Raw genomic sequence first — 27,892 nt, forward strand, 5'->3', positions numbered from 1 at the left:
AGGTGTCACCTATCACGGGTCTGCACGGTTTACTAAAATAACGTAAATTGTAAATGTACCGCCTATCACAGGCCAAAGTACTATTTATCAAGGTGCCACCTATCACGGGTCTGCACGGTTTACTAAAATAACGTAAATTGTAAATGTACCGCCTATCACAGGCCAAAGTACTATTTATCAAGGTGCCACCTATCACGGGTCTGCACAATTTACAAAAAAGCGAAAACCATAAACGTACTGCCTATCACGGGCCCGTATCGTTTATCGAGGTGCCACCTATCACGGGTCTGCACGATTTACTAAAAAGCGTAAACCATAAACGTACTGCCTATCACGGGCCCGTATCGTTTATCGAGGTGCCACCTATCACGGGTCTGCACGGTTTTCAAAAACGTAAATCATAAATGTACCGCCTATCACAGGCCAAAGTACTATTTATCAAGGTGCCACCTATCACGGGTCTGCACGGTTTACTAAAACAACGTAAATTGTAAATGTACCGCCTATCACAGGCCAAAGTACTATTTACCAAGGTGCCACCTATCACGGGTCTGCACAATTTACAAAAAAACGAAAACCATAAACGTACTGCCTATCACGGGCCCGTATCGTTTATCGAGGTGCCACCTATCACGGGTCTGCACGGTTTTCAAAAACGTAAATCATAAATGTACCGCCTATCACAGGCCAAAGTACTATTTATCAAGGTGCCACCTATCACGGGTCTGCACGATTTACAAAAAGGATGAAAATGCATGAACATATACCGACTCCATTCACAACAAACGTTAAGCAAATGCAGATATTAAAAGATTCCCCATTTTTAATATCCATTTAACTTAAACGATTTTCAAAACAACATTAAATAAATAAGTCATTAAGAGATTCCCCATTCTTAATACCGATTTATCTTAATGATTTTCAAAACAAAACGTTAAGCAAACAGACATATTAAGAGATTCCCCATTCTTAATATACTTTTGACTTAAACGATTTTCACACAAAACATTCAATAAACAAGACATTAAGAGATTCCCCATTCTTAATACTCATTTACTGAAACGATTTTCAAAAACGATAGTTAAGTAACCGAGACATTAAGAGATTCCCCATTCTCAACGCCCAGTTAACTTAAACATTTTCCTCAAGCGCACATTAAGTAAACCGAGGTATTAAAAGATTCCCCATTTTTAATATTCGTTTAACTATAATGGTTTTCAAATTCCACAGAAACAAACTTAAACATACTCTCACATTCAAACCATATTTCACAACAAACACGCCAATTAACAAACTTCAAGCATGGACACGCCAAATACAACGAACACAATTCAACACAACGCGACACCCAAATGCATCAGACTTCATGTACTCATAGTCATACACAATGATCTCAAATTCACTTACCACGAAACATTCATCAATATAAACAAAACATAACTCTAAGGTTTTACCCGTAACGCATTAGATTCGTTTTTCCCCAAATCGATACATTAAATCCTAACAATTTCCTTCCCACACAACCACAGATAAGTCCCTAATGCAACTAGAAGTTTGGAAGGAGCCCTTACCTTAACGTTAGCTTTAACGTGGGTTTCCGGTACCGCGAGTAAAACCGGTAAAATATTCGCTCGCAACGTCGCCTCCAAATTGGTCCCCTAGCACCGTGGCGTGGTAGTGAGCGACTTTCCCTTCTAACTCTTCGCGAAATGCAGCTTGGATCTAGAAGAAACGGAGGGGTTCGCGTTTGAATCTCAAATACCGTTTTTCTTCGTTTTCGGATCAAAGAGGAAGAGTGGAGTTAACATCCTTGGTCCTCAACCGCTTAATCTTCCTGTCATCAATTCTCACGGGTGGTACTTCGAACGACAGGTTATCCTTTAGCTGGATTGTGTCTGGTTCGATCACGTGAGATGGATCTGCGAGGTACTTCCTCAATTGTGACACATGGAACACGTCATGAATATTGGACAGTATCGGAGGTAATGCAATCCGATAAGCAACCGGCCCAATTCGTGCAGAAATCTGATATGGTCCAATGAATTTCGGAGTCAACTTCTTCGATTTCAAGGCTCTACCTACTCCAGTAGTAGGTGTGACTCTCAGAAATACATGGTCACCCTGTTCGAATTCCAAAAGTCTGCGACGCTTGTCCGCGTAACTCTTCTGGCGATCTTGTGAAGTCTTCATTTTCTCCTTGATCTTCCTTACTTTAGCTGTGGTCTGTTGCACCATCTCTGGTCCGACAATCATATTCTCACCGTCTTTATACCAACACAAGGGCGTTTGACACTTGCGCCCATATAAAGCTTCATATGGTGCCATTCCAATACTTGCGTGGAAACTATTGTTGTAAGTGAACTCAATCAACGGAAGTACATCATCCCAGCTTCCCCTATCATCTAATACACATGCTCTCAACAGATCTTCCAAGGACTGATTCGTCCTTTCAGTCTGTCCGTCCGTTTGTGGATGGTAAGCTGAACTCAATCGTAGCTTCGTTCCCAATGCTTCGTGTAATGCTCCCCAAAAATGTGATGTGAACTTCGGATCACGGTCTGATACAATGCTCGATGGTACCCCGTGTAACCTCACAATTTCAGCAATGTAGATCTCCGTTAGCTGATCTACCTTATAGGTGGTCCTTACCGGCAAAAAGTGAGCAGATTTAGTTAGTCGATCCACTATCACCCATATGGAATCATTCTTTCTCCTTGTCTTTGGTAATCCGGTTATAAAATCCATGGAAATGCTGTCCCACTTCCATTCAGGTATATCTAAAGGTTGCAACATTCCAGCAGGTCGCTGATGTTCCACCTTCGCTTTCTGACAAGTTAGACAAGTGGATACATATTCCGCCACATGTTTCTTCATTCCTGGCCACCAATAATTCTGCCTCAAATCCTGATACATCTTTGTTGCTCCAGGATGAATACTCAGCTTACTCTTATGCGCCTCTTCTAAAATCGTTTTCCGCATATCTGTAATTTCTGGTACACAAATCCTACCATTACACCGCAAAATATTATCTGCCCCAATCTTGAACTCAGTCGTCTTCCCTTGCACTAATAGATTCCTCTTCTCCTGAATTAAGACGTCATCTTGAGAATTTGCAATGTCCTCAAGTAGTCCACTCGAGATCTTAATCATTCCGAATTTCAAAATTCCCGGTGCAAACTCTACGTTCAAGTGCAAGTCTCTAAAAGCTTCCCACAACTCTTGTTGTCTAGCCATAATTAGTGAAGACACCGATACACTTCTTCTGCTCAACGCATCAGCCACTACATTGGCCTTCCCAGGGTGGTACTGCAGTGTGAAATCAAAATCCTTGAGAGTCTCCATCCATCGTCTCTGGCGCATGTTCAACTCCTTCTGATCAAACAAATATTTCAAGCTTTTATGGTCGCTGAACACGGTGAACGTGCACCCATATAAATAATGCCTCCAGATCTTTAATGCAAAAACAACCGCGGCAAGCTCCAAATCATGAGTAGGATAGTTCCTTTCGTGAATCTTCAATTGTCTCGAGGCATAAGCCACAGCTTTCTTGTGTTGCATCAGAACACATCCTAACCCTTGGTGAGATGCATCACAATAAACTTCATAGGGTTCTTCTGATTGCGGTAATACCAATACAGGTGAGGTCGTCAATTTTCTCTTTAGTAACTGGAAGTTTTCTTCACACTTCTCCGTCCATGCGAACGGTTGATCTTTTCTGGTAAGTTGTGTCAGTGGAGCCACAATCTTAGCAAAACCTTCGATAAACCTCCTGTAGTACCCTGCCAGTCCCACAAAACTTCGTATGTCAGTGACAGTCTGAGGCTGTTTCCAAGCAAGAACCGCCTCAATCTTAGCCGGATCTACAGCGATTCCTTCCTTGGTTATCACATGTCCCAAGAAATTCACTTTCTCTAGCCAAAATTCACACTTCGACAGATTGGCATACAGTCGCTTCTCGTGTAAGATCTCAAGAACTTGGCGTAAATGTTCCCCATGCTCTTCTTCAGTTCTTGAATAAATCAGTATATCATCAATAAACACCACAACAACTGCACTATTTTGACTCGGTTTTATTAATTTTTGTGGGTTTGACACCCATCAACTGCACTATTTATTAATTTAAAGGGTTAAAAATAGATTTAAACATTTTTTTTAATAAATAGTTCATGTAGGTTCTACGTAAACTGCGTTCACGTACGAAAACTCAGTTCATAATTCAAATAGGTAGGTTTCTGGACTAAGTCGGTTTACGTAGTCAAAATCAGTTGACAAAATAAATTTTATTTTCCCCTAAATGAGTTTCAATCACATAACCATAACTACATATTGTAAAAAAACCAAGAACAAGATTGATGCAGACCTAATATAAATGAGAGGTAACGAATATGTTGAAGTTATTAGAAATAGAGAAAAAAATGAGAAAATGGTGTGAGAGAAAATGATGAATATGAGTGTTAGGTAGAAAATGAAGACAGAAAGAGAGATTATAGTTAAAGATGAATATAAAATGAAATGTTATAGTTTAAAAAATAATATAAATAAATAAGAATATTTTAGATATTTCATTTAAAAAGAAATAAAAAGTAGAAAGTGGGAATTGACAAAATTGTAAAATTTATGATATGTGAATAAAATATTTACACAGAAATTGATCTAAAAAAACCTAGGAGAGCTGAATACTGTAATGATTAGTGCTTTTACAATTATTCATAAAACCAAAAAAAAAAAAAAATAGAACTTCATATCCTCTCACTCTCGAATCAATCCCAACAATGTTGTTTTCTTTCTCAGTTTCAGATTCAAAGATATTAACCCTAACAAGGTATGCTTTCTCTCTTTCTTCCATTCCCAATTTTCTTCCAATTTCTTTTTCAAACACTTTCCTTCTTTCGTTCTCTTGTCATTCTCGTTTCAATTCCAATGAATTTGATGTTAATCATGCCGTTTCCTCATTCCATCGCATGCTCTCTATGAATCCTACCCCATCCATTGTTCAATTCAACAGAATTTTAACTTCTTTTGTTAAGATGAACCATTATCCCACTGCTGTTTCTCTTTCCCGCCTATTGGAATTCAACGGAATTAAGCCTAATATGTTTACTTTTAACATCTTGATTAATTGTTACTGCCACTTAGGTCAAATGAATTTTTCATTTTCTATATTGGGAAAGATTCTCAAGATGGGATTTCAGGAAGATATCATAACCTTGAATACTCTTATGAAAGGTCTATGTCTTAACAATAAGGTTCGGGAAGCTCTGCACTTTCATGATCATGTGGTGGCAACGGGATTTCAGTTGGATCAAGTTAGTTATGGAATCTTGATAAATGGGTTGTGTAAAATGGGGGAAACAAGACCCGCCCTGCAATTGCTGAGACGAATTGACAGGAAATTGGCCAACGCTGATGTGGTAATGTATAACACTATCATTGATAGTTTTTGTAAAGATAAATCTATAAACGATGCCTACGAGTTGTATGTTGACATGATTGCAAAGAGAATTTCTCCTGATGTTATCACTTTCAATAATCTAATATATGGATTTTGTATTGTTGGTCAATTGAAAGAAGCATTTGGTTTGTTCCATGAAATGGTATTGACAAACATCAATCCAGATGTTTATAGTTTTAATATATTGGTTGATTCCTTATGCAAGGAAGGAAAGGTCAAAGAAGCTATGAATGTGTTGGCTATAATGATAAAAGATGGTGTAAAATCGGATGCTGCAACGTATGGTGCTTTGATGGATGGGTATTGCTTAGTTAATCAAGTGAACAAGGCCATAAAAATATGTAAGACTATGGTGCAAAAGGGAGTGGTGCTAGATGTTAAGGGCTACAGTATCATTATTAATGGATTGTGCAAGAATAAAATGGTGGACGAAGCCATGAACTTGTTTAAAGAAATGCATAACAAGATGATTGTTCCTGATGTGGTAACTTATAATACCCTCATTGATGGTTTGTGTAAATCGGGGAAAATCTCTTATGCTTGGGAACTTGTTGATGAGATGCATTCTATAGGTCTTCACGCTGATGTAATCACTTATAATTCTCTATTACATGCGTTGTGCAAAAAGACTCATCTTGACCGGGCAATTGCATTGGTTAAGAAAATGAAAGACCAAGGTATTCAGCCAGATGTGCTCACATTCAATATACTAATTGATGGACTATGCAAAGGTGGAAGGCTTAAGAATGCACAAGTGGTGTTTCATGATCTTTTGACTAAAGGCTATCAACTAACTGTCCGGACATATAATATTATGATAAATGGGTTTTGTAAGGATTGCTTGTTTGATGAAGCACTTGCTTTGTTATCAAGAATGGAAGACAATGGTTGTATTCCTGATGTTGTAAGTTATGAAATAATTATTTATGCCCTCTTTGACCATGATGAAAGAGATAAGGCAGAAAAGCTTCTACATGAAATGATTTCTAGAGGTCTATTGAACAAGCAAAATTAGGTAAGATGCTTTCTTGTTACATAGGAACGGTATGAATGGGATTGTGAATAGGTAATACTATAAATTTTGAACTCAATTTGCTACATCCATTTGTATAATTTCAAGATGAATGCACTTTTTTGTTTACAGGGTTTATGACATTGTTGCCAGTTGTATAATTTGTACAGGCTGGTTGCTGATTGCATGATAACAAATTCTGCGGCCAAGAATTTAAAGGTGTAACAGAAATTCTGGTTTCAATTTTAGCAAGTCTTTGTTTGTTTTAATTTGAAGAAATGCAACATTGATGGAAATTCACTTTTATATATATATATATATATATATGAGATGATCTGTTAGCTTAAAAAATAACTGTGATGAGTTACTTTACTTAGTAACTTAATATAAATGATAAATTTTACATATTCAACTCTATATTTATTTATGTACTTGAATAACTATTATTATTATTATATAGATTAGTTCAAAGTATAGTACGTGTTAAATCAAGTTATTTTCTAATGCAAACTATAGTCATGTTATGTCAAGAATACAAAACAAATGTACATCATGGTTCATTCGTATAGGCTTGAAGGATTGGAGATTTGGAGCTTCCATTGAGGATGCTTTAAAAAAAAATATTTTTGATAGATAAAAAAAAAAATCATCAAAGGAGTCAAAGTAGAATATCTAATTATAACATCTAATTGTAACATCTGATAAACTAATAATGAGTGTATGAACAATAAAGAGATCATGATGTATTGACAAAAAAAATCACATGAGTAGTGGGAATATAAAATGTGGGTTGGTGTTGATAAAATGGACCAAATATTTCTTCATTTTACTACTGTTATTATGAGTAATTTTTAATTTTTTTTTTTTGTATAAATTAAAAATTAAGATTAGAGAATTCAACTAGAATCCATGCTAAGATTAATGAAGTCAACAGAATGTTCAACAATCTATGTCCCCGCTGGCTAGATATTGTTAATATAGGTTTCTAAGATATTGTTAATGCAAGGAATTTAGATTGCCTATAGGAGTTGATGGGTCCCATTGTTATAAATTAAAAAAAATGGATTTTATTTTTATTTTCATAAAAATAATTTTTATGAATTTTTTTTCAAATGATTGAAGTTGTTTTGGACTCATTTTTTACATATTAAAAAAATAATTTTGATATTCAATAACTTAGATATTTATTATTAGAAATTTTAATATAATAAAAATGATAATTTTTTTTATAAAAAGTATCTCTCAAAAATAATTTTTAGGTGAAACCTCAAAATAGTTTCTTATTTTAATAATTTTTAAAAATTCATCTAAACATAATTGTAGGAAATAGATGAAATACTTAAAATGACAAACTATTTAAATTAATTTATCATTTGAAGTTTGATTTTTAATTTTTTTTTTGAAAAAGTTATACAATAAATATTTCTTTTTAAATTGTAACAAATCAGCTCAGTAACTAAATAAAAAAGAAAAACCGGTAAAAAAAATAGAAGACCACATTAAATCAAATATTTTTTTATCATCTTTCATGGCGAACAAGTTAGATCATATTTTACATTTTTCTAGATTAAACGAAATATATAAATTTTAAGATTTATTTTTTTAAGCATGAGATGTTGAATTAATCTATTATTATTATTACTATATATTTTTAAGAGTAATCTATTTTTTAAAAATAATTATTAATTTAATCTATTTCTTATGTTTCAAGTATAATTATGATTGTTATTCTTTAACTTTTAATATATATTGCAGTTATTTGATTTATAATATGTAATTTGACATAAAAATCAAATGAATTGATATAATCCAAACCGTATATCCATTGATGCTCTCTTTGAAAATGATGAGAATAATAAGGCAGATAAACTTTTTACATATTAGGTTACTTCGAATTTTGATGACAATGATTTAATCTTTATTATTTGTTTATCTATTTACATATAAATAATGATGAACTACACAACGAGCTCATTATCTCTGTAAATCTAATTAAAAATCATGTGTGCTTATGTTCATTTGGATAATATAAAGATGCCAATAGCTGATTTGTTTTTTATTATTGAATTAGTTATGTTTTTTTTAATGTACTGTTTCATTGGATGAATGTAAGTATTTTTTAACTTCATTGATCATTATTTGTGTTTAAATCACAAACTAAAGTAAAACTAACGTGTGTTTTGAATTAAAGACTAAAAGTGAATAACATGATATTACATGGATAAATTTTTTTTTTTATGGACTAAAATTGCATTCGCACTATGTTGTAGGACTAAAAATAATATTAACATTAATTTTTATTTATATAAAATGTAAATTACTAGCAATAAAAGAAATAAAAAATGTCTATAGTTATTTAGATGATAAATCACAATTTTAGTTCTTAAAAGTGTAGGTTGTTGTTATGTTGATTCATGACTGAATCAAAAACTCAAATTAGTTATTAAATTATCAAAATAATTCTTAAAAATACAACTTATTATCTTGAAAGTTTTTAAAAAGTACAACTTAATATCAAAATAGTCACTTACTATTATAACATTAGAAACTAAACTAGTGACGTTTTGATGATTTGAAAAGTAATTTAAATTTTTGACTAAACTAGAGATTAAAATGACAATTCTATGGACTTTTGATTAAATTGATGGTTCACCCTTATTTAGAAATGTTCAAGTGCACAATTTTCTAAAGTTAAATCCATAATTGGATTGACTAGCAATATATGGCTTTTGCATACTTGGTCAATTTTTTAACTTCATTGATCATGATATCTTTCACGATCTTTTTAATAAAGGCTACAATTTAACAATCATGACATATAATATTATGATCAATGTTCTTTGTTTATAGTTACATAAACAAAGGATCTTAGACTACACAATGAGCTCTTGTCACTTTAGTTGTACAAAAAGTAAAATCATAATCTCTTTTACAAATTTTTGTGATACTATTTAAATATAAATCTTTAAGCCTTCAACCAGATTAGGTTAAAATAAACTGACACATGACAGTATCAAGAAACTGTAAAATATCTTAATAATATGAAGTTGTTATAATGATAACACAATAAGTCATGATCTTCAATAGTACAATGTATTGAATGTAGCATCTATCAAATACATTATTCTTGCTTCACAACTTTAAAGGAAGCAAGTAAGAATTCCCATCAAGGCCTTTTGTGTTGGGAAAAATAGCATAAGTTCAAAAGAATTAAGACACAATCACAACACAAGAATACAACGTGGAAACTCCAAAACCGGAGAAAAAACCACGGCCGCTGCCTAAACTGGCTACCAGAGAATTAACACTATGTGAAAATTGTTACAACACATAGACTTCTCTCACTCACACCAGACACCCCAGTACAACTACACTCTTACAAAGCAAATATTTAAATTAAGTCAGATACAAGCTTAAAGTGCTATTGCTGACTGGTGCATTTGAAAACAAAGGACCAAAACCTATTATATAGCCTTGGCCTTCTCCTTATTCTCCCACACTAAAGGATGTGGGACTTGCAATCAACCCCAACAATCTCCACCTTGATTGTAAGAGTTACAGCTTCCGCTTCCATTGTCTTACCGACAATCATACTCCACCATCAAAAGTACACTTCACTTGGAACTAAACAATCCCAAGAATTTTCTCCACTTAGAACTAAACCATTCCAAGAATTTTCTAATGTCGAAACCTAGCTGAAATTTATGGTGCAACTCCCATGTTGGCTTCCAGGAAGTTCTTCAGCCATCGATACATCACCACACACCTTGCATCAATGCCAACCAATGCCCGTGTGCTGTTCTGAATCCGCTAGCAATAACTTGTCCTTTTTCATGGTATAGCGGAAATACCATAAGGACAAACTTTATCTTCTAGATGAGATCACCATCATCTCCCCAAACAAGGGAGACCTTGCCAGCACTTGTCTCAGAGTCTTTTTCAGATACTGCTCCACCTGGACAATTTCTCTTCACATGCCCAGGCTTTCCACACTCCCAGCACACCAAATTCTTTGCATGTATCTTCTTCCCATTAGCCCCACTTCTAGTCAGCAACATTGAGCTTGATGAAGTGCTTTCATCATTTTTCATTCTCCTTTCTTCAGAAATAATTTTAGTTGCAACTTCTTCAAAACTCAAACTTTCCTTCCCATACATCAGAACAGGTTTAAGATAAACATAGGAAGGTGGAAGGGACAAAATGAGCCTTAACGCTTTATCTTCATCATCAATCTCAACTTTGATAGATTCCAACTCAGAGACAATATTATTCAAAGTACTAAGATGATCAGAGATTTTCGTACCCTCATCCATGCGCATATTGTGGAATTGCTCTTTCAACAACAACCGATTTGAGATGCCCTTAGCCTGATATAACCCTTCAAGCTTCTCCCAGAGTTGCTTGGCTGATGACAGATTCAGCACATTCGCAAGAACATTCTTTGCCAAACACAGACGAATTGCACTTGCAGCTCTCAAATCTAGTTCCTCCCACTTGTCGGCCTCCATGTTGGAAGTGTCGGCCTCCATGTTGGAAGTGTTTCCTTTCAACGCCTTGTGTAATCCTGATTGTATAAGCACATCCTTGACTTGTACTTTCCACAAGTCAAAGTTGATTCTTCCATCAAACTTCTCTATGTCAAACTTCATAACGCTTGAATAAGACATAGCAGCTGCACGCAGACTGTAAACTGTGCATCAGGTAAGTTCCTAGGAAAGAGAGGTGGGTCACAACAGACACACTTAAATACCAAGTCTTTCCTTAGCCAGTAACACTATGTGAAAATTGCTACAACACATAGACTTCTCTCACTCACACCAGACACCCCAGTACAACCACACTCTTACAAAGCAAATATTTAAATTAAGTCAGATACAAGCTTAAAGTGCTATTGTTGACTGGTGCATTTGAAAACAAAGGACCAAAACCTAATATATAGCCTTGACCTTCTCCTTATTCTCCCACACTAAAGGATGTGGGACTTGCAATCAACCCCAACATTTTGCATAATAATTTGTCAAGATTTCTTTTAAAGTAACATCCCTATAGATTGGAGGGTTTTCTTCTAATAATAATTCCTTTATTGGACCATAAACACTTGACGTGCATTCTGATATACTAAAATTCATAAAGAAATTTGCTACTGAAATTCTAGGACCTATAGTTCTTGACAAGACCCTGGGATAACACTGGTGAACATGTCATTCGTCATAAGCTGCAAAAATAACAACAAACTCGATGAATATATGAACGTAAAATTGTGTTAATCGAAGTCCTAAATCACTAAGTTTTGTTCACTTTGGATGATATCTTAATGATTCCTTTGAAAGTAACATCGTAAGAATGACATATCTTGCATCCTGTTATTTTGTCAAACCTTTGAAGTTGGGAACTGTATCTACGGTTGTTGCACTGAAAAGCAGTTGTAGATATCCAACTTTAAACTATCCAAATTTTAAACTTTGATAATTTTATTCATTTTTGCATTCATTTTTTTTTCTTTTGATCTCTATAAGGTCTATACATCTTAAACTAATTTAATGCTAAACATAAACTATTCTTTAAAAATCATCATTTCCACGAATAAGTCATTTTTATCTCAACATCATTTATGTTTAGAAAACACAATAAATTACCTGTAGAATATATCCAATGTTTAGAACAAGAGCTCCTTGCACCAGAGGAACATTAATCCATTGATTATTATGAAAAACTTAAAGACGACCTATCTGATCTTGAAGATGTATTGTCATGAAGTCACAATCAGTGTGTTTTGCAATTCCCATAGTTAATTCTGATTCAGGACACTGTGAATAGTATTGTCCCATTATATAATCTGCTTCAGCACAATCCATTTCATTAAGGTATGAAGGATTCAAGCCAAGAGCTTCTGACAATAACTCATAGATTGTAACACCTAATGCTCTTACTTCCTTTGAATATTCAGCCACAATATCTCTACAAATACACAATTATTTCAACAAAAACAAAAGTTCAGACACACTACTCAGACAATGATATTTATGATCACCAGACGAAGGTCGGCTACGTGAATTAAAAGATGTCTCAATGTTCTATTGTAACTTATGATCAATGACAAACAACGTTATTTAAAATGCTATGTCGGCAAGTCAAACATAGACACTTCTTAAACACATTTTAGACACCGATAGTTATTCCCAGACAGGTCGGATAAGTGAATTAAAAGATTTCACAATTTTCTATCATAACTCATGATGTTATAAACTATTTAACTTTAAATTCTTTTTAATTGTTAGACCAATTAAGAATCCAATAACAAATGTGATAAAAGCATTTTTCATAGATAAACACCAGTGTTTGCATAGAATGATAAACAGCAAGACTTGTATTAGAAAAATGGGTTTAAATTTGAAACAGCCTTAAAAACAATTTTATGTCCGCCCAATAAATGAAATGGGAATTATGTTTAAACATTCATGATATTGTTAAATCTCATTTATACATTATTCATCCTCGTCTATTTGCAATGCGCTGTTACTCTTTCACCACCTTTAATATTAATATATTTAAGGTTTAATTACTATTTTGATTGTTTTTTTTATCCGTTAATTAATTTTATTTTATTTTTGTTCATTAACTTTACTTCTGTTAGTTATATCAATCATTTTTTATTAGTTTTATTTAAAATCGTTAAGTCTATTGATTGAGTAGTGAGAGTGTTACTTTTTGTGTTTAGAGTTTGGTTTGCGCTTTAATACTTTTATAAACCCTTTCTCAAACCACAATAATTTTAAGCACCTAAGTGACACGTATTTTGCACAAAATATCGGGGAAGTTGAAGAGTGACAAATATTAACTAAAATTATTAGAATTAAAATTCTTATAAGTCATATAGTTTTTTTTCGAGTTTCACATAATTTATACCTAATAGACAAGTTGAAAATGTTAGAATTACAGTTCTCACCAGTTTTACAATGTTCATAAGTCACACAAGTTTTTAGAAATTCACACAATTCAATTAAATAAAATATATCTATTTTACGATTTTCATATTTGTCAAAAATTTTCTTCTTGAAAAAATGCATCAACATTTTTATATTTAAACATTGTGTCACTCCTAAAAAATTACACATATTAATTAAAATAATTCATAATTAAAAAATAGTATCACACCATATCATATATCAATGGTTAACAGATAATAATTTGTTAATAGATTATAGTTGAGTTGCTAACTAGAGTGTTAGAGTATGTGTTCGAGATTAGTTAGTTTATTCTTCGACATTAAGTAGTTTATCTATGTATAAAGCTTGTTGTATTAATTTTATTATATTTTATAAATATAAATTCTAAGAAAAGGAGAATAAATTAAGCAAAGTGTGAGAGAAGAAAGATATACATGTGAAAAGGGGAGAGACAAAATGAGACGTCAGTTTCTCAAAACCGATGATATTTTAATAATTTATCAATGTTGCTGTCCGGAGGTTAGCATCATTTTCCGCCGTAGTGTGTCTACACCAGATACAGTTGTGATGCTCCAACCTAACAACAAACTAGCTAAAAAATTTCCCTGCAGAAAATAAATTAAAACACACATTTGAATGCAAGGGCATAAATGAACAAAACAATGCTCTATGAGAGATCAATTCTCTGCAGAAAATAAATTAAAAGACCCACATTCCCAGCAAACCACTTAATGTACCCATCTTTCTCTTTGGAATATCCAAATGCTTTTAAAATAAGAGATAAATTCTATGAATAAGTGAAAATAAATGAATAATTGATTTTTGTAATGAATTTAATTTATATATCTTGTTAGTTTAAAGAGTTGTTACATTGTCAATAAATCACAATCATTAAATCATTTGTAATGTTTGAATTTTATTGTAGTTGTCATTTGTAATCATTAGATCTACTTTCCTTATATGATTGTTTATGATTTATCGACTATGTAAAACTTTTTACTGATAATCCATACAAATTAACTTCTCTTGTAATTTGTTTATTTCTTTTGTGCTTTATCTTATTGCATTTTCTTGGACTTTTCATATAATGAGTTGGAATATTCCTCATACTTTACATTTAATATTTTTTTCTTTGTCATTAAAAAAAAGAAGCGACTAGATAACACTTTTTTAAAATCTAAAACAATTTTAGATTATCATGTTGAATTTGAGTTTTTTATTTAAAGGAAGATAAATAAAAATTCTTTTGTCAAAGTGATATAAATCTTAAAATCTTTCATATCTTGAAGTAAGATAATAAAGATATCACCTCATCACTCTAAATATTCTATATATAAAAAAATTAATTATTAAATGTTGCATCAAATTAATATTTAGTTGCCACAAAACTAAGTGACAATGATTTGCGTAGGTTTGAAATCTGATCGCAATCTTGTAATTCTAACTATTAAAAACAAATCATTAACAATGTTACATTTTGAATTTAAAACGATACTTCCCATCGTCTCATAATAATTGTCTCATTTGTAATTTTTTTATGTTTTAAATTATTTTCCATTTTACAATATCAATACAACGATAATTACTTATTAATATACACTTATTTATTGTATTTTAATTTATCGAATTTTTTCATTAACTACAATAAATAATAATATTTGAGTAAAAGAAACTCATTTTATAATTTACAACTGATCATTTTCTTAAGAATTGTGTACTACTGAAATAAGACAATTTAAATGAGACGGATGATTACTGGTATTCACAAACCATTTGGAAAATAAACACCTTAGAAGAAAAAATAAGAATTACAAAAGTTTTTTAAATTAGGTGAAATTACATTTACCTCCCCCTAAGATCACCTTAAATGATGCTAACATCCAATCTAGTTTTGAAAAATTATCCACTCCTATATTCTCTAAAATAAAATGCATCAAATATTTTTCTATATACTTACATCTATTCATGTCATTTACTATATGACACATTTATAGTTTTCACTTTAATTTATAAAAGTATGACTATACATTTTATATTTGCAATATTGAAATGTATGGTTATATCTTAGTAGCATAATCGAAATGCGTATTCTAGTATGTTTTTGATAAATGACTCATAAAATTGAAAGAGTGATATAAAACAAATATTATGCACAATTTTTGTAGTGAGTATAGGAGAGGTGAATGTTTTTTTCACTAAAAGATATATTAGTATCATTTAAGGTGACCTTAGGAGAGGTAAATTCAAATTTTCTTTTAAAATAAGATTCAAAACACACTTAAACAATGAAAATCAGTAGCATGTTTATAGGATATATGTGATCTAAATGGTGCAAAAGAAAATAAGGTTTTAACAAAAGGTTCTCAAGCGGTAAAGTATTTGATTTTTTACTTATATTTCTCCTTCGTCAAAAAAGGTAGAAACGACTCCTAATAGTTCATCAGTAATCCAATTCTTTTTCTAAAAGTCTGGTTGGAATAATTGAACGTCCAAAGTCGATGCTCGATCATCATCCATTTCAAACCATGTCTAATCCAAAGGTAAGAGAGTGAGTCAGAACATAAGTCACACTTCTTTGAAGAAGCGAGGCAAGTTACACAAGGTAAAATGGACATAAGATGATGAAGAAGAGTAATGCGGATTACTTAGGTTTGACATGTGGCATGCGAAAGTGATTGAAAGGATGCCTCAATAAGGGAATTGTAAACACACGCTCATTAATGAAACGACCCTTCATAATATTAGGTCAGGAAACTAATGGATAAACCCAAGTAAGAAATTCCTTTATGAGTAAGATACATAAACTCTCAGACACACACTCGTTAATGAAATAACCCTTCATAATTTGTGGTCGAGAAAGTAACAGATAAACACCAGTTTTGAAATCCTCTATGTGTAAGATACCCAAACTCTCAAACATACGCTAATTAATGAAACAACCCTTCATAATCCGAAGTCAGGAAAGTAACAAGTAAACCCAAGTCCGAAATTCTTCTGTGAGTAAGATATCCAAACTCTTAGAAAAAAATCATGATCCGTATTTAGAATAACATCAAACTAATTGATATTTCAATCTTAGTTCAATATAAGCAAGTAACAACTAGTAGATCTAAAGTTCTTCAAAACAAAGACAACCCAATATTATATCAAGGAAAAATTTGTACTCAAAGTCAACCATTGGCTTCGTCACAAGATTTACTTGGGGGATAATTGTTATGGGCCAGACTCACACTGACGTAATCCAAGCCAATATGGAGATGAGTGAATTCGGATTGACCCGACCTAATCAAATAGCATCACTTAGATGACTTCTATACAGAATTCTCTTCCATGTATTTTCTAGCATTGAGTTGGTCCCTTTGTTTTTTTTCTTAGTTGTCCTCATTTTGACATTAAGATTATATAAGATAAGATAAAATCCTAAAGATGATTCACAAATATATATGAAAAATTAATATTTAATCATTACCATTACATTCTTCATCTTCATCTTCATCTTCATCTTCATCTTCATCTTCATCTTCATCTTCATCTTCATCTTCATCTTCATCTTCATCTTCATCTTCATCTTCATCTTCATCTTCATCTTCATCTTCATCTTCATCTTCATCTTCATCTTCATCTTCATCTTCATCTTCATCTTCATCTTCATCTTCATCTTCATCTTCATCTTCATCTTCATCTTCATCTTCATCTTCATCTTCATCTTCATCTTCATCTTCATCTTCATCTTCATCTTCATCTTCATCTTCATCTTCATCTTCATCTTCATCTTCATCTCCATCTCCATCTCCATCTCCATCTTCATCTTCATCTTCATTTTCTTCTTCCATGACATATTCTTCCTCTTCACTTCTTGTATCATTTCTCAACTCTTCTTCATTATCAAGTTCATTATTTTCCTTAAGAAAATCTTCAATTAACATTGATTTGCACAAGGGCATTCTTTTGGTTTTCTTTGTTTCACTTTATTGACTTGCCATTACCGTATCATCTTCATTCTCCACCTTTTTTTTTTTTGCCTTTTGTTTTGATCTTGAAATGTCATTTTCTCCCGATGTCTTTCTCATTGGTTACTGAACTTCTTCATTCTCCACACTTTTTTTTTTGGCTTTTTGATTATGCATATGGATTTTCTTTGATTCATAATGGGACCATTTGGATCTTGATTTTGTCTTGATCCTTGATTTTTAGTCATTTATGTTTCATTTGAAACTTTGTTGACATTGTCAAACTTCTTTTTTGTTGAACAAAGATCCCTATTTGAAGATATATTTGTTTGACTAGTTATTATAAAATTTGATAACTTGAATTGTGCTTGAGGTGCAATCTCAATTGAAGGATGCTTTGCTCCTTGAATTTGCTTGTCTAACCATGTAGCCTTGTAACAAAATATTTAATTAATTGATGGAATATTTTGCTTGCTAATATGTTCTTTAGTTCCGACCATATCCTCATTAGTTACTCCAATGCCTCTCATTTTCTTTTCACGCTTGATTTTGAATCTTCTCAGTAATTCATTGCTTGATCTTGCTTGAAGTAGCTCAAACTTGGAAGTACTTCTTTCACCTTGGTCTTGAGTTTTCATCTTTTGTTTTAACTTTGCTTCCTTATTCATTTTTTGTAGAAAAATAAATAAATATCAGTAAGAGGACAAGAAACAAAACAGTTTTTAGTCAATATACTAATACCAATTTAATGTATTGAGACTTAAAGTATATACAAAACAATAAGAGGAGTATAAAAATAAGCTAATAGAACATTTTTTGAAAAGGGCAAATAAAATATACAAATTAATAGCTCTTCATCGTCCAAATCATAATTATCTTTTTCTTTGAATTCCTTCATAACATATGCAGGCTTCTCAACTATTGTTGCAGGAATATCTTCCCAAACCCAATTGAGGTCATTTTCATTATTTGATGCATTTAAATTTCCAATATCATAAAATGGACCATCCGAATATTATTCTTGAGTTGTAGCATTTGATTGGTTACCCATGTTAAACATATCTCTAGGAGCGATTTTCATACATAATGTTTATTTTCATTGAAAAGATCTTGCACGTAAAAATATTGTCTTCTTTAGCCTCAAACCAATCATAGTTAAACAACACAAATTTGAGTTGGTTATAATAGTCTAACTCAATTATGTATTTAGTTGCTCCATAGTAAGTGACAAAATATGTTTTAGGATTTTAATCCATACAACTTGAAAAACTTTCAGACAAAGAAACCAAAGTTATAGAAGAATTTTTAGTTTTGCGCCTTGCATCGCGTTTCATAGTGTGAAATCTATAACCATTGATGAGGTAACTTGAAAACCTCTTTGCAGCATCATTTGGAACTCTGGATAATGCTTTGAGGTGAACTGACACATCATTTTCCTAAAGGTCGGCCACTAACACATTCGCTAAAATCTTGACCTTGTCTTTTGGCTTTGATCGACTTTCCTCCTTTAGTGCGACCACTAACACATTCGTCGTACTCTCTACAAAGGTAACATTATTAGTTGTTAAAAATAATTCTAAGATATGTTTTGTATACAAGTAGGGAATAAACAATAAACTATTATGGTACCTTATGCCTGTTTGAATATCATCACAATTGAACAATATGTATCGATGGGCTTAAGATTTTGATGTTGAGTCTAATGAAAATAATTTCCCATTTTGCTACTCTCCTAAAGGTCGGCCAATACTTGAAAAGTAATCATTTGAATCTACTTTGCAAGAATCATTGTTATCATACTTTCTACTTATTCTATTCAGCCTTGTATCTACACTTTTATGCAAATATCTTGAGCAAAGAGCCAAAACTTATTTAGCCAAATATCCCTCAGCAATAGAACCTTCTGGATGAGCTATACTATGAACATAACTTTTAAGTCTATATAAGTTTCTTTTTGTGGTATACATCCATCAAAATTGAATGGGATTGCCCAATCTAATTTCATGTACAAGATGAATAGGCAAATCAACCATTACATCAAAAAAAACTTGGAGGAAAAACCATCTCCAATTGACAAAGTATTTCAACAATCTCTCCATTTAGATAATCCAGATCTTGCACTTGGATAACTTTTCGATACAAAGAGCGGAGAAAGGACCCTAAGACGAATTAAAGGTCCAACCACTAGATTTGGCATTGGGCTCTTTATTGCTACTTGAAATAAGTAGTGTAATATGAAATATGCATCATTACTCTTGTAACCAAATAACCTTTTATCGCCAACATGCACACATTTTGAAATGTTAGAAGCACTCCCATCGGGTAACTTGGCACCCTTCAAAACACCGCAAAAAGTAGATTGTCTTGGGAATTTATTTAGAAATATGCCTTTACAAACTTTGTCCGACCTCTGTCAATCTCTATTGCATGAAGTTCCTTTCTAATTCTCATATCTTCCAGATCATAACGAGCATTAACAGGGTGTTTTGTCTTTCCTGAAATGTCCAAAAGAGTCCCAATAATACTATCACTTATGTTTTTCTCAATATGCATTATATCAAGATTATGACGTAAAGTATTTTAAGCCTAGTACGACAACTCAAAAAATATTGACTTCTTCTTCCATGGTCCATCATTTTTTTTCTTCTTATTCTTCTTTCCAAATTCATTATCAAAATCTTTTAAGTTTTCCAAGATTTCTATACTTTCTATCGTAGCTGGTGCAGATCTATGTTCTTTCTTTCCATTGAATGACCTTTTATTGGCCCTCCAAGCATGACTAGCCGGAAAAAGAACACGATGATCCATATACCACATTTCCTTTGGTGCTCCAACCTGACAACATAGCATACCCAGGGTAGTCACTAATAGTTCATAACATAGATGTCTGCAATTGAAATGTTTTATCTTTTGAGGCATCATATAGTTCTACTCCAAATTCCCACAATTCATGTAGCTCCTCAATCAACGGTCGTAGGTATACATCGATATCATTTCCTAGTGATTGTGGTCCAAGAATTTATTACGACAACATTGTATACTCAGATTTCATGCACATCCAAGGTGGATAATTGTATACCACCATCATGATAAATTGTGTACTGCGCGATATGCTTATAGTTTTAAACAAATTGAAACCATCACTTGATAAGCCAAGCCTTACATTATGATGTTCAAAAGCAAAATCAAGATGAAACATGTCAAAGTCCTTCTATGCTTGGCCATCAACAGGATGCCTTAATTTACCATCCTTTGATCGACCTTCTTAATGCCTTTCATCGACTCTGTTGTTTTCGAACATATAAATAGTCTATGAAGTCTTGGAATCAGTGGAAAGTGCCTCAAAACCTTTGCAGAAACTTTGTGATCATCATTTGGATCCTCAAACTCTGAATCTACTTTAGTAAATTCTTTCCATCGTGAAGCTTTTCAAGTGTTGCAAGTATCGTCATTTTCATGCTCTTTTTAATACAACATACAATCATTTGGACATGCGTGAATTTTTTTTATAATCAAGGCTCAAATCCTTGATTACGGCTTTTGTTTTGTTAAAAGATTCAGGAATGTTCATATTAGACATGACTTCTTTCAATAACTCCAAAAGAGTATTGACTGATATATTGCTCCACCCATGAAGACACTTTAACAAGTAAAGTCAATTTATAAATGATAAAGTGTTGAAGTTTTCACATTTTGGATATAACTCTCATTGCGGCTTATTAATTAAATTGTAAAACTTCTTAGCATTCTCATTGAGTCCCTTGTTGCCATCCTCTACTTTTTCAACATGCCAAAATTTGTCATAAAGTATGAGCATATCGCACATTGGGTCCCTTGTTGCCACCCTTTAACAATTAGAAAATGATCCTTAGGCAATGATATTTGCTCTCTGTTGTTTACCCAAACATCGTATCCTAGTACAAAACCAAACCTATTAATTGATCATATGCCACTTTTCTTCTTCTCCAACAACAATTTCTATACCTGGTACAAGGACAGAAAGTTGTGTGGCCTTGAGGTTTTCCTTTGGTGAATGCAAAATTTAAAAACAAAAATTACACATTTTTGATACGCTGAATTTATGAAGTGTAGTACACTTTTTATCCATCACTGTAAATAACAAAAATAATACCATAGACATTGAGGTTTAACACAAATGAAATTATAATATCAATGCAACTAGATTCAGAGCTCTACAATTAATGTTGATGAAGACATTAAAATAGTGAACTGAGTGGAATTTGCCAACAAAACTAACCAAATCAAATCAAAATAATAGTGAAATAAATACAAATATATTAAACACACTGATCACTATGGATAATAGGTGAACTTACAAGTTATGCTACTTAGGATTAGAGATACAATCTTAAATACAAACCCAAATTTTAACCAAGCAGATCAAACTTAATTATCAAATTTGACCAATTAAACAATAAAAGATTTAATTTAATTATTTCAATCTAAAAGGAAAAAAGAAATGCAACTCCCCAAATTTTGATCCAAGACATTACTTGAAGATATTTGTTTTCTTTTAAAAAACGACAATAATTTTTTTCTTAGGCGTAGTACATCATGTAATAAAATAAAATTTCGCTAGAAATTAACTTAATATCATTATTGTAAAGGAACACAATGCGATTTACTATATACCATTATTATATTTTTTTTCCTTGCAAGGATCATTTGCTAACTGTTAGAAAAATATTCACTTACGTCCAAAAATAGAGTAAATTCTCTTTAAGTGAAATAAAAAACAAGGTTGACTGATTCAAATTGTTCCTAGCAGAATGTACCTCACCTCCACAATTCTATTTAAAATTAAAAGTAAATAAACTTTAGGAATGTACCACTTTGGTTTTATCAATACAAACATTATTTTAAGTCAAAATCCCCTTTTCCCACGTGCGTCCACTAAACAAACATCATTCATGCAACTCTTCGATATTATTAGTACCTAAATGTTGGTGTAAGGGGTCAGTTTATCCCATGGAAAAATTAAACCAAATAGTAAGTTAACAACCATAAAATATGAATATAAAATCTTTTCGTAATAAAAGATTTAAAGAAATTAATTCTTTAATAATTTACAAAGATATATCAAAAGTCATAAAATGCATCTAAATAAATCAAGTAGCAACTGACCTTAGAACAAATAATTAGACCAAAATTAAAAATAACAATAAAATGTATGCAAGTTATGCATGTTTCTAAAAGTATATGCATACAGACGTCCACAAATATGCATATGATATGTTATAAAATGATAATGATGCTCAAAAGATAACAAAATAAGTCATGATCTTCAATAGTACAATGTTTTCACAACTTTAAAGGAAGCAAGTAAGAATTCCCATCATGGCCTTTTGCATAATAATTTGTCAATATTTCTTTTAGAGTAACATTCCTATAGATTTGAGGGTTTTCTTTTGATAAAAATTCTTTTATTGGACCATAAACCATTGATGTACATTCAGATATACTAAAATTCATAAAGAAACTTGTTATTGAAATTCTAGGATCTATAGTCCTTGAAAAGACCCTGTGATAAACACTTGAAAACATGTCATTCGTCATAAGCTGCACAAATAACAACAAACTCGATGAATATATGAACATAAAATTGTGTTAATCGAAGTCTTGAATCTCTAAGTTTTGTTCAAATTGGATTATATCTTAATGATTCCTTTGGATGTTACATCGTAAGAATGACATATCTTGTGTCCTGTTATTTTGTCAAACCTTTGAAGTTAGTAACTGTATCTACGGCGGCTGCACCGAACAACAGTTGTAGAGATCCAATTTTGAACCATCCAAATTTTAAACTTTGATTATCTTATCCATTTTACATTCAAAAATTTCTTTCTTTTGATATTTATGAGGTCTATACATCTTAAACTTATTTAATGCTAAACATAAACTATTCTTTGAAAATCATCATTTCCACTATTAAGTCATTTTTATCTCAACACCATTTATGTTTAGAAAACACAAGTTACCTGTAGAATATCTCCAATGTTTACAACAAGAGCTCCTTGCACTAGAGGAACATTAATCCATTGATTATCATGAAGAACTTGAAGACCACCTATCTAATATTGAAGAAGCATTGTCATGAAGTCACAATCAATATGTTTTGCAATTCCCATAGTTAATTCTGGTTCAGCACACTGTGGATAGTATTGTCCCATTATATAAACTACTTCAGCACAATCCATTTAATTAAGGTATGAAGGATTCAAGCCAAGAGCTTCTAACAATAACTCAAAGATTGTAACAGCTAATGCTTTTACTTCAATTGAATATTCAACCACCATATCTCTACAAATACACAATTATTTCAACAAAAACAAAAGTTCAGACACACTACTCGGACAACAATAATTATGATCACCATGATCACTGGACGACAGTCTAATGAAGTTACTTAGTTGTTACTTTATGTTTTCTCTTATTATTCACTTCACTCTTTAGTTTATTTTCATATATGTTTTTTGTTAGTTTATCACTAAATTAGTTGAGTTTGTTACTCAATTTTAGGTTTGTTATAACTGCAAATAGATATTTTGTATATAAATAGCACATTGCTATTTTATTAAGATTATTATTCAGTTTATATCATCATTTCTGAGGATCCCAATTTTTTTGCATGGAAATGATGCAATACCTTGATCATCTTGTGGTTCTATCATTCAATTTCCCCGGCAATTGTTTCTAGTATGCTTTGGTTCGACGATGCTTTCTCCATTTGGCAAGAACTCCGCGATCGATTTTCACAAGGTGATTTCGTTCGTATTTCTCAACTTACTTCTGATCTTTCTTCCCTAAAACAAGGAGATTCCTCTATAACAACATATTTCACAACCTTAAAGAAACTCTCAGATGAACTTTACAATTTTTGTCCCATCCTTTTATGCACATCTTCTTCCAATGGTTGTTGCAATATGATAGTATTTCAGCAAGTGTACTAAATCGTTGCAAGTAATAATAAAATGGTAGTACCGAGTGTCGAACTCAAGGATTGCGTTTTACTATTGAATTATATTTGATTACTAAAATTGAACAAAAAGGTTCTCAAGTTGATTGAAATAATGTAGAATTAAGCATTACCGTATAGAAATTCTCTTGTAAATTATTGCTTTGCAACTAATTTAATTGGTTTCATGACCTGCACCTATGTCTAGACTACAAATTCATGAATTTCTCATCTCAAGCATTTGTAAAGTCCACTTCCGTTTCAAAATACAAATCGTAGAACATTTTAATGTTGATCAAGCAATAAAAAGCATTAAGCACAGAGATGAGAAAAATAATTCAATAAACTCATTCATATAACTAGAAATCAAATCAGAAAAATAAGGGTTTCATCTGGTTACACTCATCCCTAACAAATAGGGTTTAGTTACTCATGACAGAGATACAAAAGATAAGGATTAAAGAAGAATTACAAGAATGATTCATGGATGATTCTTGATAAAACTGCTTCAATGGCGTTAGAAACGGTCGTCTTTGAGTTTCTATGCTAGGGCACAAGTCTCCCAAGTTCCCAAGAGTCAAAAAGATCCATAAACAGTAAAAAAATTGTGTTTTTATGATTGCTGATGCGCATCACGCGCCCCAGGCGCGCAGGGCACGCTCCAGGCGTGCGTTGACAGAACTGAAACACAAGAAATGTGCTCCAGGCGCGCAGGGCGCGCTCCAGGCGCACAACATCTACTGTCTGATGTATTTTGCATTCGTGTCATCTTTTGCGTCTGAATATGGTCCCGGTTTCTTCATGAAAGTTGTAGCTATGGATCTTAGCTTTCATTAGCACTTGGAGTGACACTAATTGGACATCTAGAACTCCCGATATGGCTGAAATACTCCACATATATCATGTTGATTTTTCACCAAAATTCAGCACTGCACTTAAAACAAAACGCAATGTAAAATTACGAAAAATTCCTACTTAATCACTGAAATACAAGCATAACATATTAATGAATTCAAAGAACAAAAATAACCCGAATGTATCAAATAAATCCTTAATTTAACTAATGATTGAAGATAAATAAGACTAAAACAGTGGAAAAATGTGCATATGATGAAGAGTTATCACAACCCCAAACTTAATCTATTGTTTGTCCCCAAGCAACAATTAATTTCATATTTGGTGTAGTTAAAAGCAACCTTAAACTCAATTTCTCAATTCAAATCAAACTCAATTCTCAAAGTTTCAGCTACTACAAAACATCCATCATACTCTATGGTTGCTTACAAAAATAGCGAGGTTTGTACACCTTGGCATTCATTTATCAAATTCAACTCTCTCTTCACACAATCTCACCAAAATTTCTCTCAAGTGTTTAGAAGGGTTATGAATTTATCACTCAAATCCTAGAGCATGCATCACGCTACCATAGGCTTGAAAAAATTCTAGTTAGCAATCACAATGCAGCAAACACATACATTTTTGGAGGACTTTTGGGTTGTAATGGGGCTTAGGTAAGGGTAGGACATTTTGGGATAGTAGGCTTTACTACTTGGAGTTAGGCATATATTTCCAAATTATTCTATCATTTTTTTTTCTTCATTCTCAAACATTGACAAAAGAACCAAGAAGATATTATTTATCAAGATATTATTTATCGTTTTTTTTTCTTTTTCTTTTTTTGTGAGAATCACCACCCCAAACTTAAAAGGTTGCTATCCCATGAGCAACTCCAAACTAAGAATTTGATCAACACATAACAAAACTTTTCTACCTAACTCCAAGTAAGGTGATGTAATTGAAGCAGGGTCTTTTTTTTTTGTGTTTTGTGATGTGGCTAGTAACCGAAATAAAGGGGCAATGCTCAAAGGGGCTAGCAAAGGATAACATTTTTATAAGGTAGTTTGAAAAGCTCAAACGACCAAATAAAATTGCCTCAATGTATGCATAAATTACAAGTGATGCACGTCAGAATTAGTGCAAGTTCTGAAGGGATAATACATGTCTGGATTAACCGAAATAAAGGGGCAAGGCTCAAAGGGGCTAACAAAAGATAACATTTTTATAGGGTAGTTTGAAAAGCTCAAACGACCAAATAAAATTGCCTCAATGTATGGATAAATTACAAGTGATGTACGTCAGAATTAGTGCAAATTCTGAAGGGATAATACATGTCTGGATAATCACACAACAAAGAATTTAAGTGTTTAGGCTTAAAAGCTCACATCTAGGATAATAAAAGAGAGTATGAACAATCAACATAATGCCAAACATGCCTTTGAAAAGTTAAAATTGTATTTTTGAAAAACTTGATGGCCTATTAGCCTTCTGCAACCATTTAGTAATCAAGCATGTATGCATTAGGAAGGCTTGTCGACTTGAGCAATGACATAATCTAAGAAATAGAGTTTAACTTTCGAAATCCCAAACAGAAACTTTAAGATCAAGTGCAAGTTATTACAACATTTCATCATCAAACAAAGAAAACAAGAAGACGCAAAGAAAAGCAAATAGACTAGACTAAAACAAAGAAAAACAAGAAAAAAAAAAGAAAAAAAAATTCAAAACAAAAGAAAGAAAACTTCTCTAGTTTAGCAATTCAAGGATCCTCGTTTAGATCATCTGCTCCTGTTCCGCTATAGTCGCCGGTATACTGGTGAGGTGTAAATAAATCAGCATAAAACATGCCTCCTGGTGTCTGTTGAGAGGAGGCAAATGCTCGATAGAGATTGGTCATCCCCAGTTCTAATCTGGCATGTCTATCTCGCTGATCAATCATCCCTCGTTCCATCATAGTTTCCAATTTACGGACTCTGTCTTCGTTAGAGAGCTAGGATGGGTGTGGAGGGTGGTGCTGTGGTTCCTGTGGTTCAGTATTTTCCTCTGTTGGCATCGCTGCTGGTGGGGCAACAGGATAGTCTGCTGGAATCATAGAGTGTTTTGTTATCCATCTTGTAGTGATTGGAGTAGTTGGTTTCAACATTTCTTCGCCTTGTTTTGGTACCACTCTCACCAACTCACATAATTTGCATATCAGGGAGGCGTGATGGAAGTAGCCTATCGGGGGATAAAGAATGGTTGTGCCCCGAATATCATTGGCTATTAACATGCCCACATTAATTTTGTCACATTTTAAGATATCAAGTAGTAGACATGCTCTTTGAAATGTTATATCGGACACATTCGAACATGGCAATAGTGTATGATGGACAAAAGTACTCCATGCTTTAGCAATCGGGGTGAGGTCCACTGAGCGTAATTTCCGAACTGAGCCATCTCTATTTCGTACCCAATCTGTGCCTGGTCTGCATAAAATGCGTAGGATTTCCTGACTGCTTGGTCTTATACGTTGTGTTTCCATAGCTAGAAAGCGGCAATCACTATAGTTCGGCAGGCCAAACATGTCATTGATGACTTGAGGTGTGAATGGTACTCTTTTTCCCCTCACGTAACTCACAAATTGGTCAAATGGGAATGGTTGGTCAGACTTTAGATCGGAGGCATTAGAGTAGAATTCCACAGCTAATGACTTGCTCGCTGTGGTGACAAATGTGGTCA

The 27,892-nt window shown here is 32.7% G+C and overlaps 1 protein-coding gene and 2 pseudogenes across 8 annotated transcripts in view; 1 reads left to right on the top strand and 2 right to left on the bottom strand.

Moving 5' to 3' along the window:
* LOC101502553 (uncharacterized) overlaps positions 1–6,869 on the top strand; it is a 29,831-nt gene extending 22,962 nt beyond the window's left edge. Inside the window, exons 1-2 of one of the 8 annotated variants that reach the window (XM_027331129.2) lie at positions 4,686–4,822; positions 5,137–6,733. In XM_027331129.2, coding sequence (XP_027186930.1) covers positions 5,142–6,467 — 1,326 coding nt within the window. In that variant the 5' untranslated portion in view covers positions 4,686–4,822; positions 5,137–5,141 and the 3' untranslated portion in view covers positions 6,468–6,733. Of the gene's footprint in view, positions 1–4,685 lie in introns of those variants that run through there. The other 7 variants (XM_012712124.3, XM_073369172.1, XM_004516291.4 and 4 more) reach the window with 7 other exon arrangements.
* A 4,583-nt stretch (positions 6,870–11,452) lies between these two features.
* Positions 11,453–12,427, bottom strand: LOC105851364 (deacetoxyvindoline 4-hydroxylase-like; annotated as a pseudogene).
* A 10,256-nt stretch (positions 12,428–22,683) lies between these two features.
* On the bottom strand, positions 22,684–23,684 carry LOC101502233 (1-aminocyclopropane-1-carboxylate oxidase homolog 1-like; annotated as a pseudogene).
* Positions 23,685–27,892: the final 4,208 nt, after the last annotated feature.

The sequence above is a fragment of the Cicer arietinum genome, chromosome 5 (genome assembly GCF_000331145.2).
Source record: "Cicer arietinum cultivar CDC Frontier isolate Library 1 chromosome 5, Cicar.CDCFrontier_v2.0, whole genome shotgun sequence".
Classification (NCBI taxonomy): Eukaryota; Viridiplantae; Streptophyta; class Magnoliopsida; order Fabales; family Fabaceae; genus Cicer; species Cicer arietinum.